At 39.4% G+C, this 16818-nt stretch overlaps 1 protein-coding gene across 7 annotated transcripts; it reads right to left on the bottom strand.

Annotated features, from left to right (window-relative positions):
• Window positions 1–1023: 1023 nt before the first annotated feature.
• On the bottom strand, window positions 1024–16811 carry PTGR2 (prostaglandin reductase 2). Of its 7 annotated transcripts, XM_075152043.1 has the most exons (13): window positions 16722–16808; window positions 16073–16185; window positions 15465–15604; window positions 14507–14621; window positions 10929–10997; window positions 9328–9446; window positions 7815–8006; window positions 6763–6933; window positions 5535–5744; window positions 4597–4718; window positions 3261–3348; window positions 2488–2527; window positions 1024–1263 (listed from the first exon to the last, which is right to left on the bottom strand). In XM_075152043.1, the coding sequence occupies exons 5-13, from the start codon at window positions 10963–10965 to the stop codon at window positions 1199–1201; spliced, it is 1044 nt and encodes a 347-aa protein (XP_075008144.1). In that variant the 5' UTR covers window positions 10966–10997; window positions 14507–14621; window positions 15465–15604; window positions 16073–16185; window positions 16722–16808; the 3' UTR covers window positions 1024–1198. The 7 variants fall into 7 exon arrangements, with proteins under 7 accessions (XP_075008144.1, XP_075008142.1, XP_075008145.1 ...); XM_075152041.1 differs by lacking the exon at window positions 14507–14621; XM_075152044.1 differs by lacking the exons at window positions 14507–14621; window positions 15465–15604 and having other exon boundaries at window positions 16002–16185; window positions 16722–16811.
• Window positions 16812–16818: the final 7 nt, after the last annotated feature.

Below are 16818 nucleotides of genomic sequence, written 5' to 3'. Positions count from 1 at the left end.
ATGTCTCTAAATGTACATAGCAGTGGAATTCTAAGGTCTTTCAGATAATTATCTGTTCTTTTTTCTGTTCCTTGCTTTTGAAGACACATAATCTCATCAGTCTCATTTGGCTGGGGGTTATGCTAGTCAAACTTGGAAATGGTGACTCATTTTTTTCAAGTTTCCCCATTGAGATGGTAAAAGAGCATCGTTAGACCAAAAATTCTGCGCAAAGATAAGTTGCTGAGGGAACAGAAGATCGATTGTCTGCAAAGCTACCTTCTGTCATCAGGCAGCATGTTTTGACACCCTTTGTCTGTCACCCTGGAGAGGTGTAAAAACCAGAAAAACTAGTGAAATTGGGGAGATTATCATAAAAATAAGATACAGTAGATTTTAGAAAAGGAATTCTAAAAAGAAAACTTCACTTAAGTCTGGAATGCAAAGATTGAGAAGAGTAAATAAATGAACAGTTAAGCAGGAGGCTCTTAACCCTACACCTGAACCTATCTCTGATGAAAGTCTCGGGTTGCATGCAGATGGAATTGTAAATGAATTAGGTTTCAAGTGCTCTGACAATAGGGGATATAATGATACAATACAGAGAAATGGACAAGACACATCAGTGGAGATTTGTTCCAGATGGCAAAATGGAAATACCTTTGTTATTAGAGACCTTGAATTCCAGAAATGGAATTTTTCATTGCAATTATCTGTAAAAATGAGAACAGTTACATTCTAAAATGATTAGCCAGATTGATTGGACTGTCAGGGTAAACATACACTAGTAAATTAAAAATTCCTAGAGAAGTTCCTGGGCACCGAGACAAACTAGCATAGGAATGGTGCACATCTCCACTAGTAAATTCTTCTAACGACCAAAACTAGGTGGCTGCATACAAATTGCATATTGAAAATGGTTCCTGGGATGTTCTAACTTCCAAACCATACCCATGAAATATTTGCAAGTGTGCTAGCTGGCAACTGTCAAAATCATGTCAAAGAACATATTACTCATTTTTAGTATAAATGATTGCATTCCTGTTTCCAGTTCTATTTAGTTTATTAGCACAGGTTCTGCCTTAGCATCCCAGAATCTGTGGTTTCAGTACATACAGAACAATTTAATGGTTTATTTAAGAAAATGGAAATTAGTATAAGTAAAAACTTGCTCACGGTTAGAGATAGAATCCAATTATTTTTCCCGAAGCAATAACTTTTACTTAGAAACTGAGACGATCTGTTTTCCAATATTGCCTCCATTCATCATGGACTGGAAAGCGGCTTCAAGAGAAATAATGAAATAAGTTAGTGCCAAGCAAAATGTGCCAAGTAACTTTCAAAAAAACCAAAAAAGGTAGAAGCAAATGTATTAAACAGCTCCCCAAATTGAGAAGGAAAAAAAAAGCTAGTCTGTAATAAACTGCTAAGGGCAGTAATAATTAAAAAAAATGATTTGTAAGCAACTGTTTAGCCCTATACAAGTTAACAATTACATTTGCCGCTTTTGTGATATGCCATACAAATACCAAACAGAAAGACAAGGCGTGACTGAAGACCCCACAAATGCTGTGGGTTTCACAAACCTTTGTGAAAGGAAAAGGTTTATAAATACTGTATGTAGTGCAACAAATGCTAGAAGCTGGTGCAAAATAATAAATCTTTGAGTAAACAAAGTATGAAATATGACTGCTATATTTGATCAAATTCCTTCAAAATACATATGTATACCAGTAAATAGCAATGACTAGAACAAATTTAAATCTATAAGATTTCGCTATCACTTAATTCTACTGGTTTCCAATCTTGTGGGACTAAAGACTAAATGGACTAAATCATACTCTTCCCTTTCACTTGAAAGGGAAGCATTCTTAAAGCACATCTTGAATCACCTGGCTCTCTAGCTTTGTCTCACTGGAGTCACAAGGCCCCCTTCATTTTTATATTTTCTTTGTTACAGATTTTTGAACAGGCTACAGGCTATTTTGTTCCTTTAGAAGAAATTATTTTTTACTTTGCTTAGCAATCTCTAATATGCTTTCCCCTTTCTTGTGTGTACTTTTCAATTTATTTTTTGTTAGCAAAACCAGTAACAAGCACTGTTAGAGACTGGGGTTTTTAAAGCATAAGTTCAAGGTTTCCAAAATGCCATTTTCTTACACACAAGTTCTAACAAACGGGCAGCACCTTAAATCCGTAAGATCAGGGTGACTATCATGAGCTGCTAAGGTAGCAGTTCAACAATTCATTCAAACAAAACAAAACAAAAATCTCAAAATTTATATTAAATAGGTTTTTTTAGCATAAAATAATCTTCTCACAGAACTTTTTAATACCTTGTGAAAAAAATGTATTTTTATTATAACAGAAAAATCATGTTTTAGATAAAATACAAAAATCAGAATTGGCAAATGAAACAAAGGAGGTAGTTAACCTCTACTGTCATTGCATTTAATTATTATTATATTATTAGATTATTATTCTTAGAAAATGGTGTAAAAATCTTACCACCAATGTTTGCTAAGCCTTCTACCACGGTCTCTCTGACCTGTCAATGCAAAGAAGTCCTTTCAGCTTTCTTCAAACAAGATTAACATTTCTTAGAAACATGCCTTGAAACTGCCACAGAAACTACCAAAATCTAAAGGATTCTCTTGCTACAATGGACAGTGCTCTGTTTGGGCCAGATTCTTTCATCAAGAGAGGAGTGAATACTTTCTGGTAAACCTGCAAGCAATTTAATGCTTCAATCAGAACTGGAACATCCCTGCCCCTGCCAAACTTTCACATCTCAGGATTTTCCCAGGAAAATTTACTGACCACCTGAAGAATCAAAAACCAATTTAGACAGACCTCACAGGGAAGGGCTGGATAAAGCATCTACCCATCACAAAATAATAAATGGTGACTATAAAGCTTGAAACAGAATTTCAGACAAAACCCCCAAAAGCATTCAGGACTAACTAATCACGAATTTAGAAGTATTTTTGGAGGTCTGACCCCTTAAGTAAAAAAGCACTTGCACTCTATACTGAAAGAAGTACAAACATCAGCAGCATGTAATTAGAAAAGTCTGTCGTACTACAGCCACATCATCCTCAGCAGGCATCTACTAAGACAGTGCTACTTACTAAGCTTTCAAGTATACTTAAACATTCATAAGAAAATCTGTTAATTCTAAGGCATGATAAGAGAGCCAAGGACAAAGAAATCGGACTTCTTGTAGTCAGACCATGATCCGAGGAGGGAGTATCGGATAGATTAGATGTGAAAGTTCCCACCTTCAGTTTACCCTCTTGGATCCACTGACAGAGTTGTAATATACTAGCTTCTTGTTTGTCCATATAGTTCAACACTAAGAATCTTTCCCTGTGAAAGAAAAGAACGAGCCTTGATTTAAGAAAGATTGGTAAGCATATTTTGAAATCTTTACAAATCTTTTCAGGAAACAGCATTCTTGAAACTGAAGGATTATGAGTACTAATTACAATGAGACAGCTCAGAGCTTTACCAGCTTGTTGAGACAGCTCCCTGCAGTGGGAGCTTGACAGTAACATAGGTCTTAGACAAGTAATTCCGTTCAAGTGCCAGAGAGAAAAGTAATAAAAACCAAGTAGTATCGCCAGAATAAGCAAATGTCCATAAAATGTGCGTGAATTCCTATCCTTTTTTACTTTTTTTTGTGGTAGGGAGAATAATTAAGGGACCTGCAACTACATGGCAAGTATAAATTAACTTTCAGGCTCCCCAAAATTTTGCATATCCTGCTGTCACAGCTGCCTATAGCAATCAAGAGAAACTGAAACAATCATCAAAAATAATAATTACTTGTAGCAATGTACTGACTAAATTCTCCACTGCCTTCTACTACGCATGGTGTATTTTAGTAGTTTTATCCATTTTTTAAAAGTGCAGACAGCAGTAACAGGGACAAGAAAAGTATTTTAATTAGAAGAGGTCAATCCATTTGCACAGAAATCAAAAGTCTCCTCAACTTTCCGCAATGCAACGAATGAAAAATCTCCTAAGACTTTGCTCCTAATCTCAGCCTTAGCTCCACCTGAATCCTCACAGGAGATTCAGCAATTCCCAGAATCCTAACAAAAATCAGTGTTTTACCCGTATATGTGTGTCATACCTACAGTCCCATTATCTAATAAACCCTCAAACACTAAAAATGTAATTTCAATACAATCACCGCATCAGCTGCATTCTTACTTGAAAAATATTTGATCTTCTCTCTGCCTGTACTACACTTGGAGAGAAGGCACTCTGCAAAACATCTGAGAACAGAACCATGGCAACACCTTCCCTCGTACTGAAGAATCTATCAGAGACTCCAGGACTAAATCAAGCAACCACAAACAAAGCATAACAACAGACAACTATATTAGCATGTAACAACATCCTTTCCCATTTTTCATGCCGATACAGACAAATGAAAGAGAAAGGATTTACTGATGTTGTGATTATAGTTTCCTTTTTTAGTATGGCAAAGTTCTGTTCCAATTACACGTGCCTACTGCAGATCTGCAGACCACCTTCTGAACATCAGTCACAACATCACGTGCACAATCTACCTGGAACCTGGTCACAAGTTCTGGAGGAGAAATGTACCTTGTGATATTCCTTTCTTTCTGTATTTTTTCTATGTCAGGAGGCAGCGGAGGAGGATAAGGCACATCTTTGTTATACTGAGAAATCTGTCCACACAGGATGATATGGCTGTTCTTATTCATCTGTTTGGGACAGCACAAAGTGAGAAAAATTACATTCCTTGGCCTCAGAAACTAAATTTTCCAGAGATGCAATAGATTATATTGCAAAATTTTCACATGGGTATCCTTATTTCTTGCCACATTTCCTAGAAAAGAGTGGGAGAATTGCAGGCAGTCCCATTCAACCTATGACAACATTCAAATAGATAAATGCAGGGCAATAGCGGAAAAATAAATGCTATACAGCCCATGTGTAATTTCAAAAGGCATTAAATACAAGGAATATAAGAAATCGTTATTTTACTGTGTGCCCTTTTTGTCAGGAGGAGAGGAGTAATAGGACAAAGAAGTAGGATACAGCTGTTGGATACAGCTGTGATTTAGAGCTCCCACAGATGGCGTTGCCACCAAAGCCTCCCTGCCATCAGACAGAGTAGTTTCACATTAACAGTGAGAGAGCTGGTCAAGAGTCTTTAGGGAGGCCCAGCAGAGCTGGTCTTTTGTGAAGCCAGAAAACCAAAGCTGACAAAACACAAGATTACTACACTGACAGACAAGGTTTTTAGACTATTACCAAGTCTCCTGGCCAACGAAGCGAAAGACAAGAAGCAGAAATTGTGTTTCTATTACTATATCGCCAGGCTGGTCGGAATGACAGACACTGATTTCAAATACCTATTTTCTCCTCAGGACCAGGATCAGCACCTGGATTAGATCAATGAAGTGGAAAGCCTGCTCTGCTGTATTGCAGGCTGGTCTCCGGTACGAATTAATTCAAAGCTGGGCACGCAGACATTGGAGAATGACTAGAATAAACCCGACAGCTGGTATAATCACCTGACTTATCACTGTATCACTGATGTCTCCACCAACATTGTCAAAGTAAACATCCACACCGCCCGGGCAGAGTTCACGTAGCTGCTCTGCCACATTCCCCTTCTTGTAATTGATAGCAGCATCAAACCCCATTTCTTGGACCAAAATGGAGCACTTTTCATCTGTGCCAGCGATCCCCACCACTCTAGAGCAGCCCTCCAGATGGCCAATCTGCAGGAGCACAGTTAAAAACCAACCAAACAAAAAAAACCAAACAATAAAGAGAAGTTAGATCACTCATCTGCATAAAGGTACCACTGGGAGGAAGGGGGCCTGAGAGGTGTTACAGTTATCCCCCATCCCACTAAACCCCAGGCAGCAAAGTTCAGCGCACGCTCCCATCTCATGTGACACAATTGCCTCTTGTCATTCTCTCCTCACACATAGAGAAGGGGCAGGTACAACTGAAATCTGCCACCTTTCCGAACTCACTGACTGCAGGTTTAGTCTGTGGAGTCACCAAGGACTGGCAGCACTGGAGAGCCAAATACAGTATAAAATCACCATCTGCCAAGTACCGTAACATAGCTCATAAAAAGCCAAAAAGATTGGACAATAATTGATTTAAACACATTCTTCAACAGATTTGCTTATGCATTGTTTCTTCATAGCTCCTCTTTATCAGTAAGTCTTAAGCTTGCTTAATATCTATTGTTTGTGTGTATGTATACATATGTGTGTGTGTGTATATATTTGTAGATATGCACATACACACACACACAAACACACCACAAGACGTTCTGCAAAGCTGAGAACAGGGCTGTAAATCGCAAAACACAAAGGATGTCATGGAACACAACACGAAGAAGGGTTTACTACATTTTTTTACTGACTATTTTCTAATATAGAAAAAAATGAAAGTCGCCAGTCAACTCAAAGACTGTGTTCAAATGGCAGACTACTATACAAATATATAGGAAATACATGTGTTTATACCATCTACTTTATTTAGGCTAGTGACAAGTAATCGCCCTGGGCCATTTTCTCCTATCCCAGTTTCATGAAACTGAAGTTTCACACCTAAAATCTTTCTCGGTGAGAGAGTGAGCCGTATCTGTGAAACTGGCCCTTCCCATGGCGTTATACCTGCTCACATTTACAATGATTTTATCTGTACGTTTACTAACCAGCATGTTTCAGAAGATAAACTTGGTAACAGAGAATGCTTGTATGTCTTACGCCTACCTACCTGGCCAGCCAAAGAGCCGCAGGCACCAGCTGCTCCGCTCACCACCATTGTCTGATTTGCACCCACACTCACGTGTCCTTTCTCCTTTATACCTAACAGGGCCGTCAGTCCTGTGATGCCAGCTGCACCGAGAAAGTAGGAAAGGCGTCCATTCACAAGCTGTGGAACAAGCTACACAACAGGAACATGTGGTGGTATTCATTTCTTTTTAAGGTGAGGTTTTGCTGCTTGCTGTTTGATTGTCTGAGGATAGAAGACTAACTTAGGATATTTACCAGGCAAGGTACAACTGGTAGGGGCAAGCTAGCTATAAACTAGGTCTACCTTAATAACAAGTTTATACAAAATGAAACAAAGATTATACTTCCACAGTTTTAGAAAAAGTTTTTTAACAAAGTCACTTGTAAGAACTTTGGAAGTGTCAAAAAGCAATTGGGAGATAAGAAGTTTCCAGCAATGGTGAACTATCGTTCTGTTAGCATAAAGGTAAAATAGCACTGTTTTATCAAATATTGCAATTGCATATGAGTGGCAGAGGGTCCTAAAGGAAGAAGCTTATTGGAAATTGTACATTCTTAAACTACAATAATTTTCCGTGTTACGTGAGGATGATGAACACAATATACCTAATGCACTGTTACCTCTCCACATTCAACTTAATGTTGAATACCCTTTCTTCTGTGGGTGTAAAATCTCAAGTACAAGCTTTCACTAAGACATGTTAGTGAAATAAACCGAATTAAATATATCTAAAGACTTTTAAGTCTTATGACTATATTCTCATGGATCAGGAGTTCTAACTAGAATTAGGATAATTAACAGAATTAATTAACAGAAGCAGCTTCAGATAAATTCATTAAAAATCAAAACAAATGAAATAATACTGGCATGTCTCTGACCAAAAAAAGCATTCACATTTTTCTTTATTAAGAAAAGAGAGAAACTGATACAGATTTTGCCACCTGTGAGTTGATCTGCCTTTTGAGAACTGGTGACTTCAATAATGTTAGGAAAAGGAAATAGTGACAATCTGGGCTCTGCATTTGCATTACCTTTTGTAGCAAGCTTCCATCTAGAATGGCCACCGTCTGCCAGGGCCAACTGAAGGATGTAACAAAGTCTCCTTTAGCAAGGTTACCGTGCTTGCTCTCCTCCACCACCCCGACGCCCCCGCCGTCAGCAACTTCAGAGAGCTGCCAGGGCAGGAGGTAATCTGAGCCCGTATCCTCATTCATTCGGCAGCGCTGAAAGACAAGGCTTTAATGAAAGGCTCTGGTGGAACACATGGTTTGTTTATGAGTTCAGGAGGATGAGATATGTTTAAAACTTCAAACACAAAGAGCTACTCAAAAATCTCTCAATAAGCCCCAAATATTCATCATCTTTTCTTAGATCCCTCTCTCCCCTCTGTTTGCTCAGTACAAAAGGACCATTCTGATCTCCTCCAGCAGCGTTACCAAAACCAAGATCTTCTATAGACGCTGCCTCAAAGTCAGCCATGCAACCAAAGACGACTGGCTTGGATCTGATGAGAATCCTATAAATGCCATTCCTTAACTGGATGAATCATAGAAATGTAGGATTGAAAAAAACACCCACAAGTCATTTATTCCGTGCCTGTGCACTGAAGAACAGTCAAATATATTTAGACCATCCCTGACAGAGATCTGTTTAATGAAACATCTTTAAATTTGAAAGTCTTTCCTTTATATCTCTCCCTGCAGCCTGAGTGAGTACTTCAGGATTCTTAAACTTTTCCTTAATTCCCAAGCTAAACCTACTTTCCTGAAATTAAGACTGTTTCTTTTCTACTATCTCCATCTATGCAGGGAACAAATGATCAAAATCCTCTTTATAGCAAACTTTTACATACTAGCAGACTGTGTCTGTCAGGTTCTCCTCATACCTTCACTTGTATTTCAACCCACAACTCTCCCAACCACATAATTTCTACAGTTTTGCAGAATTAGCTGCAAGTGCTGGTTATGGCTTCATTCACTAATCCTCCCTCTCTTTCCATTGTTGACAAAGTATTGACACATTTTTGTCCTGCCATCATCCACTTAAGGAGAACATCTGACTGTCATTTGTAAACAAAACTCATAATAGCTAAGTAACATTTAACTTGAATCATTTACGTGTTTTGTCTAGAAACTTTTGGCCTGATCATGTCCCTCTCTTGCTTCATCACGCAATATTCTTCCTCCTCTACCCACACTCCCCTCAATTGAAAAATACTTCCTTCCGTGGCAAAAAAAAAAGGTTAAAAAATGTATATAAAAAAGGCAAAGTTCAGAAAAAGCAGATACAAACAATTCTGTAACGGTATACCAGAGCTCACAGTCTCTTCCTGGTCTTATAAAGTCATATTCCTATATATATCACAGGCACATTAATGACAAATTCCTTCCCAATATAACTCCATCAAAATAAACAGAATTACTAAGTTATTCTAGAGAGACATTGTCCTACAATTGGTAGCTTTGGTGTTAAACATCATGACAGGTACAGAGATGAAGATATTTTAAAAACAAATTCTGGCTTAGCTCTCAGTCCATCACCTACCATGTAAGGGTCCACAGAGAGATAAAGGGTTCTAACACGCACTTGTCCTGCTTGGATCGTATCTGCTATTGTGCTTTGCTCCAGTCGGAAGTTTTCAGCCACTGGCACTCCATTCTTACCTAGAATTATTTTAAAATCAAACAGATAAATCAATCAATAGAGAGCTTTCCGTAATCAATATAGAAAGGCCTTTTTTAAGGTAGTCCTTTTTAAAATAAGTTAGCCTCTATCTTTATTGAGGTATAAAACTACTGACAACTTTCAGATTTTGTATCACAGACTACGACTTAAATGGGTACATGCCACCATCCAAAGTGAAGACCTGCTGATCTGTCAGCTTACACTTACCTGGGCCAGTACCAGGCACTTGCACTGACTGACAGTTTCCATGCTGTTTGCTACACATAATTTTTATAAACAATTAGGGCAAATTAAAAAAAAAAAGGCGGTTGTTCCCATTCTCAAAAAATGGTTCTATACACCCTGTGTGCTGAAAAGCCCCTAACTTTCAAAATGAAGACATGCATTGGGACTTCTCTCACATAACAAAACCATCGTGCACTATTTTGCCAGCAGCAAATGACCATAAATTTTAACCAGGCAAGTTTTAAACTCTCACATTTCATTCTCTTTTGACTCAGTGAGATTGGAGGAACACAGACCATTGCCACTGCGCATGCACATGCTGCAAGAGCATCCCCTCGCAGCCACTGACAGACCTCCTTAAATTAAAGCTTCCCAGAAACACCTACAAAACGTACGCCAAAAGCCCCAGAACTGGAGGCTTCATGCTCAGGTTGGTACCACATGCAGCAGATCAATCAGACTGACAACTGGAACCATTGGCACCAAAAGGACAGAGCCAGATACCCATGCGTGTTTTAAGTCAGAGTGACTGGGCGACTACAGCAGGCTACTGCTGTAACATTTGATTTGCATTAGAAAAGACTTATTTGCAGGTCACACAATAGCTCTTACCTCTTAGGACTATTTTGGCATTGAGCACATAAAATACCACCCCCCCAAACTTAATGCACGCATGTGGGTCTTCCACAACAGACAATTTATAGACTCGCTATTCAAAAAATTGTGCTGACATCCGTAACAAGGCAAATGTGTAAGCAAGGAAGTAAACAGATCCTCAAAAGTGTAAACTTAAAAAATACTTTGAAGCATGGGAGGAAGAAGAGATTCAATATTTACTAAAAGGAAACAAAAATGGACAGTAACAAAATACTTTTAGTCATCTCTTAAAGTGCAAAGAGAACAAATGTCAGAACTAAAAAGCAATGCTTGCTAATCTTTCTCCACTTTGAGTCCCTACACTTAGGGTTTTCTCATATATTATGCATTAACCCTTTTTTCCTCAGCCAAGAGTTTACAAATCTGTATATAAATACTAAAGTATATATAAATATATATATATAAATCTGTATATAAGACTAAATAAATACACTTCACAGTAAACTTTATTTATCGCTGCATGCAATATTAAGATACATAAATGTCAATATCTTAAATTAGTATCTGTTTCTCACCATTCTGGAGCATTAGGCAACCATAAAAAACATATTGCTCCTTTATTGGACAGAAATACATACCAGGGCGTGAATTCAGCACTACTCTCTGTATAATCATCCCTGCTTTTGCAGCAATTTCGCACTGGATTCCTATAAAGGAAAACATTGTTTGAAGGACTGAAACATAAATTTTCTTGAAAAAGAATATGGGGCAAAGTACTTAGTAATTTGGAAACTGGGGATGAAATATGGGCCTCACCAACTTCAGCATCCATGCCCACGAATCACATAAAATAACCTCAAATGTAAAATAAATAAACGTGCAAATAAAGACTTTCCCTGTTTACCTCGTTAAAGCCATGATTTTATACAACGTCACAGTAGCACCTTCTGGAAAGACTGAAAATTATAATGTACCGTGCGCCTTGGAGGATCATGACCACCCTCTAACAGGCTGTAGGAGACGTGTTTGGTTTGCTTTCCTGTGCTGACTGAGAACACTCTGTTCCCACCTGAAAGACACTGAGGCAGCTTTGCATGCGTAAGTCAGGTGCAACTCAATAAAAGGTATGTACGCATGCCAGTAATAGCTGTATGCAGGTATATGATAACAAGAGATTGTTGTGTAAGGTGTTTCACATGAAACAGCAAGTCTTTCTATTAGCAGTGCATTTTCTCCTAAGAAACGATCCGGCCCAGAGATGAGAAAGAATTAGATCACCATTTGATCTACTTTACTGAAAAATTCCTCCTTGAATTTCAACAGTTTAAAAGAGGACTGTAAATTCATGTTCTTGCAATGGTGAGATGCCGAAGTAATTAACAGGGAATGAACCTGATTTAACAGGAGAAAAATCATGATCTCAAATGCTTTCAAAGATAATACAAAATAAAAATGTTCTTACTACTATTCTCAGCTGAGTGCCATAAATAACCAACCTCCACAAGAACCGAGGACATTAAGGAATGAAACATGATGGCTGATGTCTTTGTCATAATCTTTATTCTGCTGACAAGAACAGCAAATTGGAGTGAAGCTAAACAGATGAGCCTAGAGAGAGTACCTCATCACCACTTCTCCAACATCTTTATTCTTTGAACATTGCCAAACACAGAACCTTCTGTTTGTACTGTTACAGTGCTTACGTTACAGCACTCACAGACCATCAAGAACTACAGCTTGGAATGCTGAAAAACGTAACAAAAAAAAAGTTATCAGGAGAAAATGGGCATATCCCTGGCCTTTCCCTGTCCTCTAAAAGCCACAACTGACTCAAACCCAAAATACCTTGTTCATAAACCAGATCAAGGTTTAACATTTGATTGTGTTTGCACTTGAAAAGCTACTTATTAGGCGAAAATTATTCAAGAGTTAGTTTCTTTTCAGTATTTCAACACCTAAGGGTGCTACAAGAAAAACTAAAAGAAATGAATCTCAAACGTGTCTTTTCAGCGTCACATCAGTGAAAAATAAGTGACCTGCACAGTTCTTTGGACAGAACAATGTAGAACATCAGTCTACAACAAAAGGAAAAGACACCCCACACTTTGATGAAGTTACTAGTTACTGTTTAAAAACAAAAAATAAGCATTGAAAATACAGGAGTTAACAGTCAAAGAGAGAAATAAAAATCCCTTTTTATACTCATACAGCTGATGCAATCTCTGGAATAAATATACTCATGTAAAACCCGAACAGGAAGGATGGGCCAAGATAAGTTTTGGCAGATCTTGGGTTCAACAGCATACTCTGCTATAGACTTCCTGTGTAATCTTGGGCACGCCACTTTATACTTCTTTTGTAAAATATTTTTCAGAACAAAATTCCAAATTCCTCTTCAAAACTTTGAAGTGGGCAGGTCTATAGTCATAATGGCCTCTTCTGTCTTTATAATGCATGAAAATGTCAAATTGCGTATTTTAACTTTATATTCTACGTCATTCCTAAGTGCACTTGAGTATAAATGTTTGAATTTTGAATTATTGAATACCTGAATCCTTTTACACTAGCTTGGCTGATAACATTTGCATAACAAAATTACACTCAAGTGGTACCGTTGCTATCACCAGAGCAATTGTCTCAGCATGTGAGAATTTGTGCTAGTTCAATGAGTATTTTATAAACTGTCAGATGTGCCCAGCACAATTTAAAAGGACAACCATACTCTAGTAAACAATTTGCACACATACAGAACTTGGCTTAAGTTTACAACCACTAATGAAACTGCTCTGTGCAGCAATAATGAGTTAAGAATGCAGTGAATACAAACCAACAGTGATCTGACAGCTCACATGAAATCTGGGCAAATCATTCCTCTATATACTATCCGTATTCAGTTCAAACCTATCCATGGTGTTAAGGGTTTGATCCACTGTTTATACATCACACAGAGTAGGCAGAATTGCTGTACAGCTCACACCTTACAGAAAGGCCCACTGCCAAAACTGCTGACTCAATTTTTGTTATCTTGACACTGAATACCTGTATTATGCAAACACAAAAACCTAATCTGAACAAGGAGATTATGAAAAGCATTTTTATTGTGCCTAACACATACTTGAAATACCTGCTTTCTATTACAGTACAGAGAAAAAATAGTTTAAAAAAAAAAAAGCCAAAGATATTAACATATTAAAAGAAAGGAAAAGCAATACAGAGTGGCACAGAAAGATGAGAGTGGAAAAAGTACAAGTTAAGTTGAGATTACTTCTTTGAATGCCTGACCTGCTGAGGGAACAAAAACACTACTGATTTCCCAGGTCACTTTCAGAGCTTTTGGTAGAGAAGCTTGTGTACTAACTCAATCTAAAGATCTTCCAGATACTGTGAGTGGGTGGACAGAAAGCGAGGCTGGCAACTGAATTGTCACTCATTCCATGACAGCTGTCACAGTCAAACACAACACTGGAGACAGACATTTACTTGTAAATATGACTGCACTTACTCTACAGTGGAAGTCAGTAATGCCATTACACAGGCAAATCTTCACACTATCGTAACGTATTAAGAAACAATCAAACTTTCCTCGCATTATAAACATTATGAAAGTGAATAAAGAAAATAAGTAGAGGCACCATCCTTTAGCACCATAAACTGAGGAAAGCTTTTGGAGAAAGAGAACAGATTTTTAAAAAGTGAAATAAAGTGGATTTGTATCGTACACATAATCCTTTTCAATATATGTGTAATGCCAATGTGAAGGACACTTGATTCTTTATTTTTTTAAAAGACCAGCAGGAAGCAACGTGCACTACCATTTTAGCTTTTCAAAACAAAAATAATCTGAGTTGGTGTTACTTTTTAAACCAAATGGAGTAAAATTAATTGCAAGTTTTAACATCATCATACTGTGCCAAGATCACCTGACCCACCCTATGCATACAACAGCAGCATTAACCAGCACAACAGCAGTACCATCACGGAAGTCTCAGATTATATATATTTTAGGCCAGTTTTATTCTCCCCTTCTCCCCTTGCCTTTCTTTTCCCATTTTTGCGGAGACACATGACAACTCCTTTTAAAAATGTTAAATAAATTCCTGAGCGCTAAAATGCTCCAGTTTGTTTGTCCTGGGCTTGGTTCCTAGAACTTCCAGTGTCTGAGATTGCCCACAAGACCCTGTTTTCGGTTGCATATGCTTTTGCTAAAATGATTCACCTGCTTCCAAGTTGTTAGAGCCCACGCCAGGTGCAGTCTAGTAAAAAAAGGAAGAGCAGGTAGTTTATCCCTCCTTTATCAGGCCCGGGCAGCACAGAAGATGAAGGCAGTCAATCTAAATGGAGGACAAGTAAGACTGGAAGTCTTCTGAAACTGCAGTGTCAAAATGGCTGGAACAACGATCCTCAGAGAAAACTCAGAGAAAGAAATTTCAGGGAAGAATGACTCTGAATGAGAAACATGCAGGAAGGAAAGATGGGAAAGCTGGCACGAGGAATCAGCGAGAACAGAGAAACGTGGCAAGAATAGCAATTTGAAGGCCAGTAAAGCAGGGAAGAGAGAAATAGAATGGGGAGAGCGAACTGGAGAAAGTGGGAACGATGAATGAGACAGAACCAAGGAAACAGAGATGGGAATGGCTGGGCAAAAAGCAAAAAAATGGTAACTGTAACTGGCAAGGTGAGAAGAATGGAAATGGAAAAGCGAATTTAATGGATTAGGCACCAAAGTGTCCAACACACCCCTAAGGAGCTCTACATTTGAAGAATGTTAATTAATTGCAAACTCAAGTTTTCAAAAAGTAGCAGCCAGAATCAATACTGACTGTCAAGAATGGAGAAAAACGTACGCCATAAAAAGATAAGTACTTTCATGAACTGAACTAATCCAGATTTCATAGAATCATAAAATCATTTAGGTTGGAAAAGACCTTTAAGATGATCAAGTCCAACCGTAAACCTAACACTGCCAACACTGCCAAGTCCCACTAAACCATGTCCCTAAGTGCCACATCTACATGTCTTTTTAAATACCTCAGAGGTGGTGACTCAATCACCTCCCTAGGCAGCCTGTTCCAATGCTTGACAACCCTTTCAATGAAGAAATTTTTCCTAATATCCAATCTAAACCTCCCCTGGCGCAACTTGAGGCCGTTTCCTCTCGTCCTATCACTTGTTACCTGGGAAAAGAGACTGATTTCCTAATGTTTCATGTCTCATCATTGAATTCTCTGGTGTGACTGAAGTTCCTCCCATAGCGTTTTCTCCATGTGGATTCTCTGACACACTATAAGGGCCAAGGGCAGGCTGCAGTCTTTCCCTCAAGAAAGAAATAGGTGAAAAAAGAAGAACGACAATAGTAGTAGGATATTGATCCAGCCAACTTTTTTTTTTTATCTTCCAAGAAACCTAATATCTTTGAGCTTTTTATCAAATTTGACTGACATACAGAGCAAAATTTCCAGTAAGAATACACACTCATATCTACACATAATAGGATTGTATAAACTTTACTTTTTCAGTTCTAGGTGTCAAAAAAGCTGAAAGCTCTCAGGTACCACCTCTTAGGCATTTTTTTTAAAAATAGTTGCATTGTATTGGAGTTGTTGAAAATCGTTTAAAAATACTAACAAACAGGACTTGTTTTTTCTTAGCAGAATTTCAAGTCAGGAATGAACATAAGAATGAGATTGCTCCCAGAAAGGCAGGAGCATCACCTGACGTTTTTCTGAGAAGCCTGTGATGCAGTATGCAGGCTCCCACATGAGCGCAATCCCAGAGAGCGTACTGTTCGTCCACTTTCCTAGGTATGACCAAAGACCAAGTTAGAAATCGCTGCTGTCAGAGGCGGAAGAGCCACTGGAGGCTGCCTTGCAGATGGTTCAATATCCGTTTCAGAAGCTGCAGACAGAATAACGTAGGAGAGAAAAACCGAGAGAGGTCAGAAGCAACGAAGGATGTTCAGTTCTACAAGCTGCGCAGCGGCCCTGATCTGGCTGCAGGGAAGGACTCCTTTCCTCTGGGATTCCTCCACCGCCCCGGGCCGCGGTTTGATCCGGGGGCTCAGTAAAGCTGGATTCACGCTCCTGTTCTAGAGGTCACGCAATCCCAACAGCCTCTTCCAACCGCCAAACCTGTGCCCCCCGCCCGGCCCTGCAACGACGAGGCGCTAATCCCTGAGGAAGCGGCTCCTGGGAAGGAGGGCAGGGCCCTGCCCCGTCAGGGAAGGCTCGGAGGGCGCTGCTGGTTTTACACCTAGCACCGGGGCACGCTCAACTCGACGGGGGCGGGGGGCGCCCACCGGCCCGTCCCCTGAGAGCCCCGCCGGGGCCCCGCTGCGCTGCGCCACCCCCGGGGGCTGGTTAGAGGCCGGGCCCCCCACGCATGCCGCCCCCGCTGACGTCACCGCGCGCCAGCCGCGAGGCGCTCCCGCTCACCTTGAACCTCGCCTCGAGCGCTCCGCCGCCTTCCTTACGGGGCAAACAGGCGGCCCCGCCCAGCTCCCGCGGCCCCGCCCCAGCCCCTCCGTGCGCA

This window comes from Calonectris borealis, chromosome 5 (genome assembly GCF_964195595.1).
Source record: "Calonectris borealis chromosome 5, bCalBor7.hap1.2, whole genome shotgun sequence".
Lineage (NCBI taxonomy): Eukaryota > Metazoa > Chordata > Aves > Procellariiformes > Procellariidae > Calonectris > Calonectris borealis.
The sequence above is the reverse complement of the archived record's forward strand: the minus strand, read 5'-3'. Positions and strand labels throughout refer to the sequence as shown.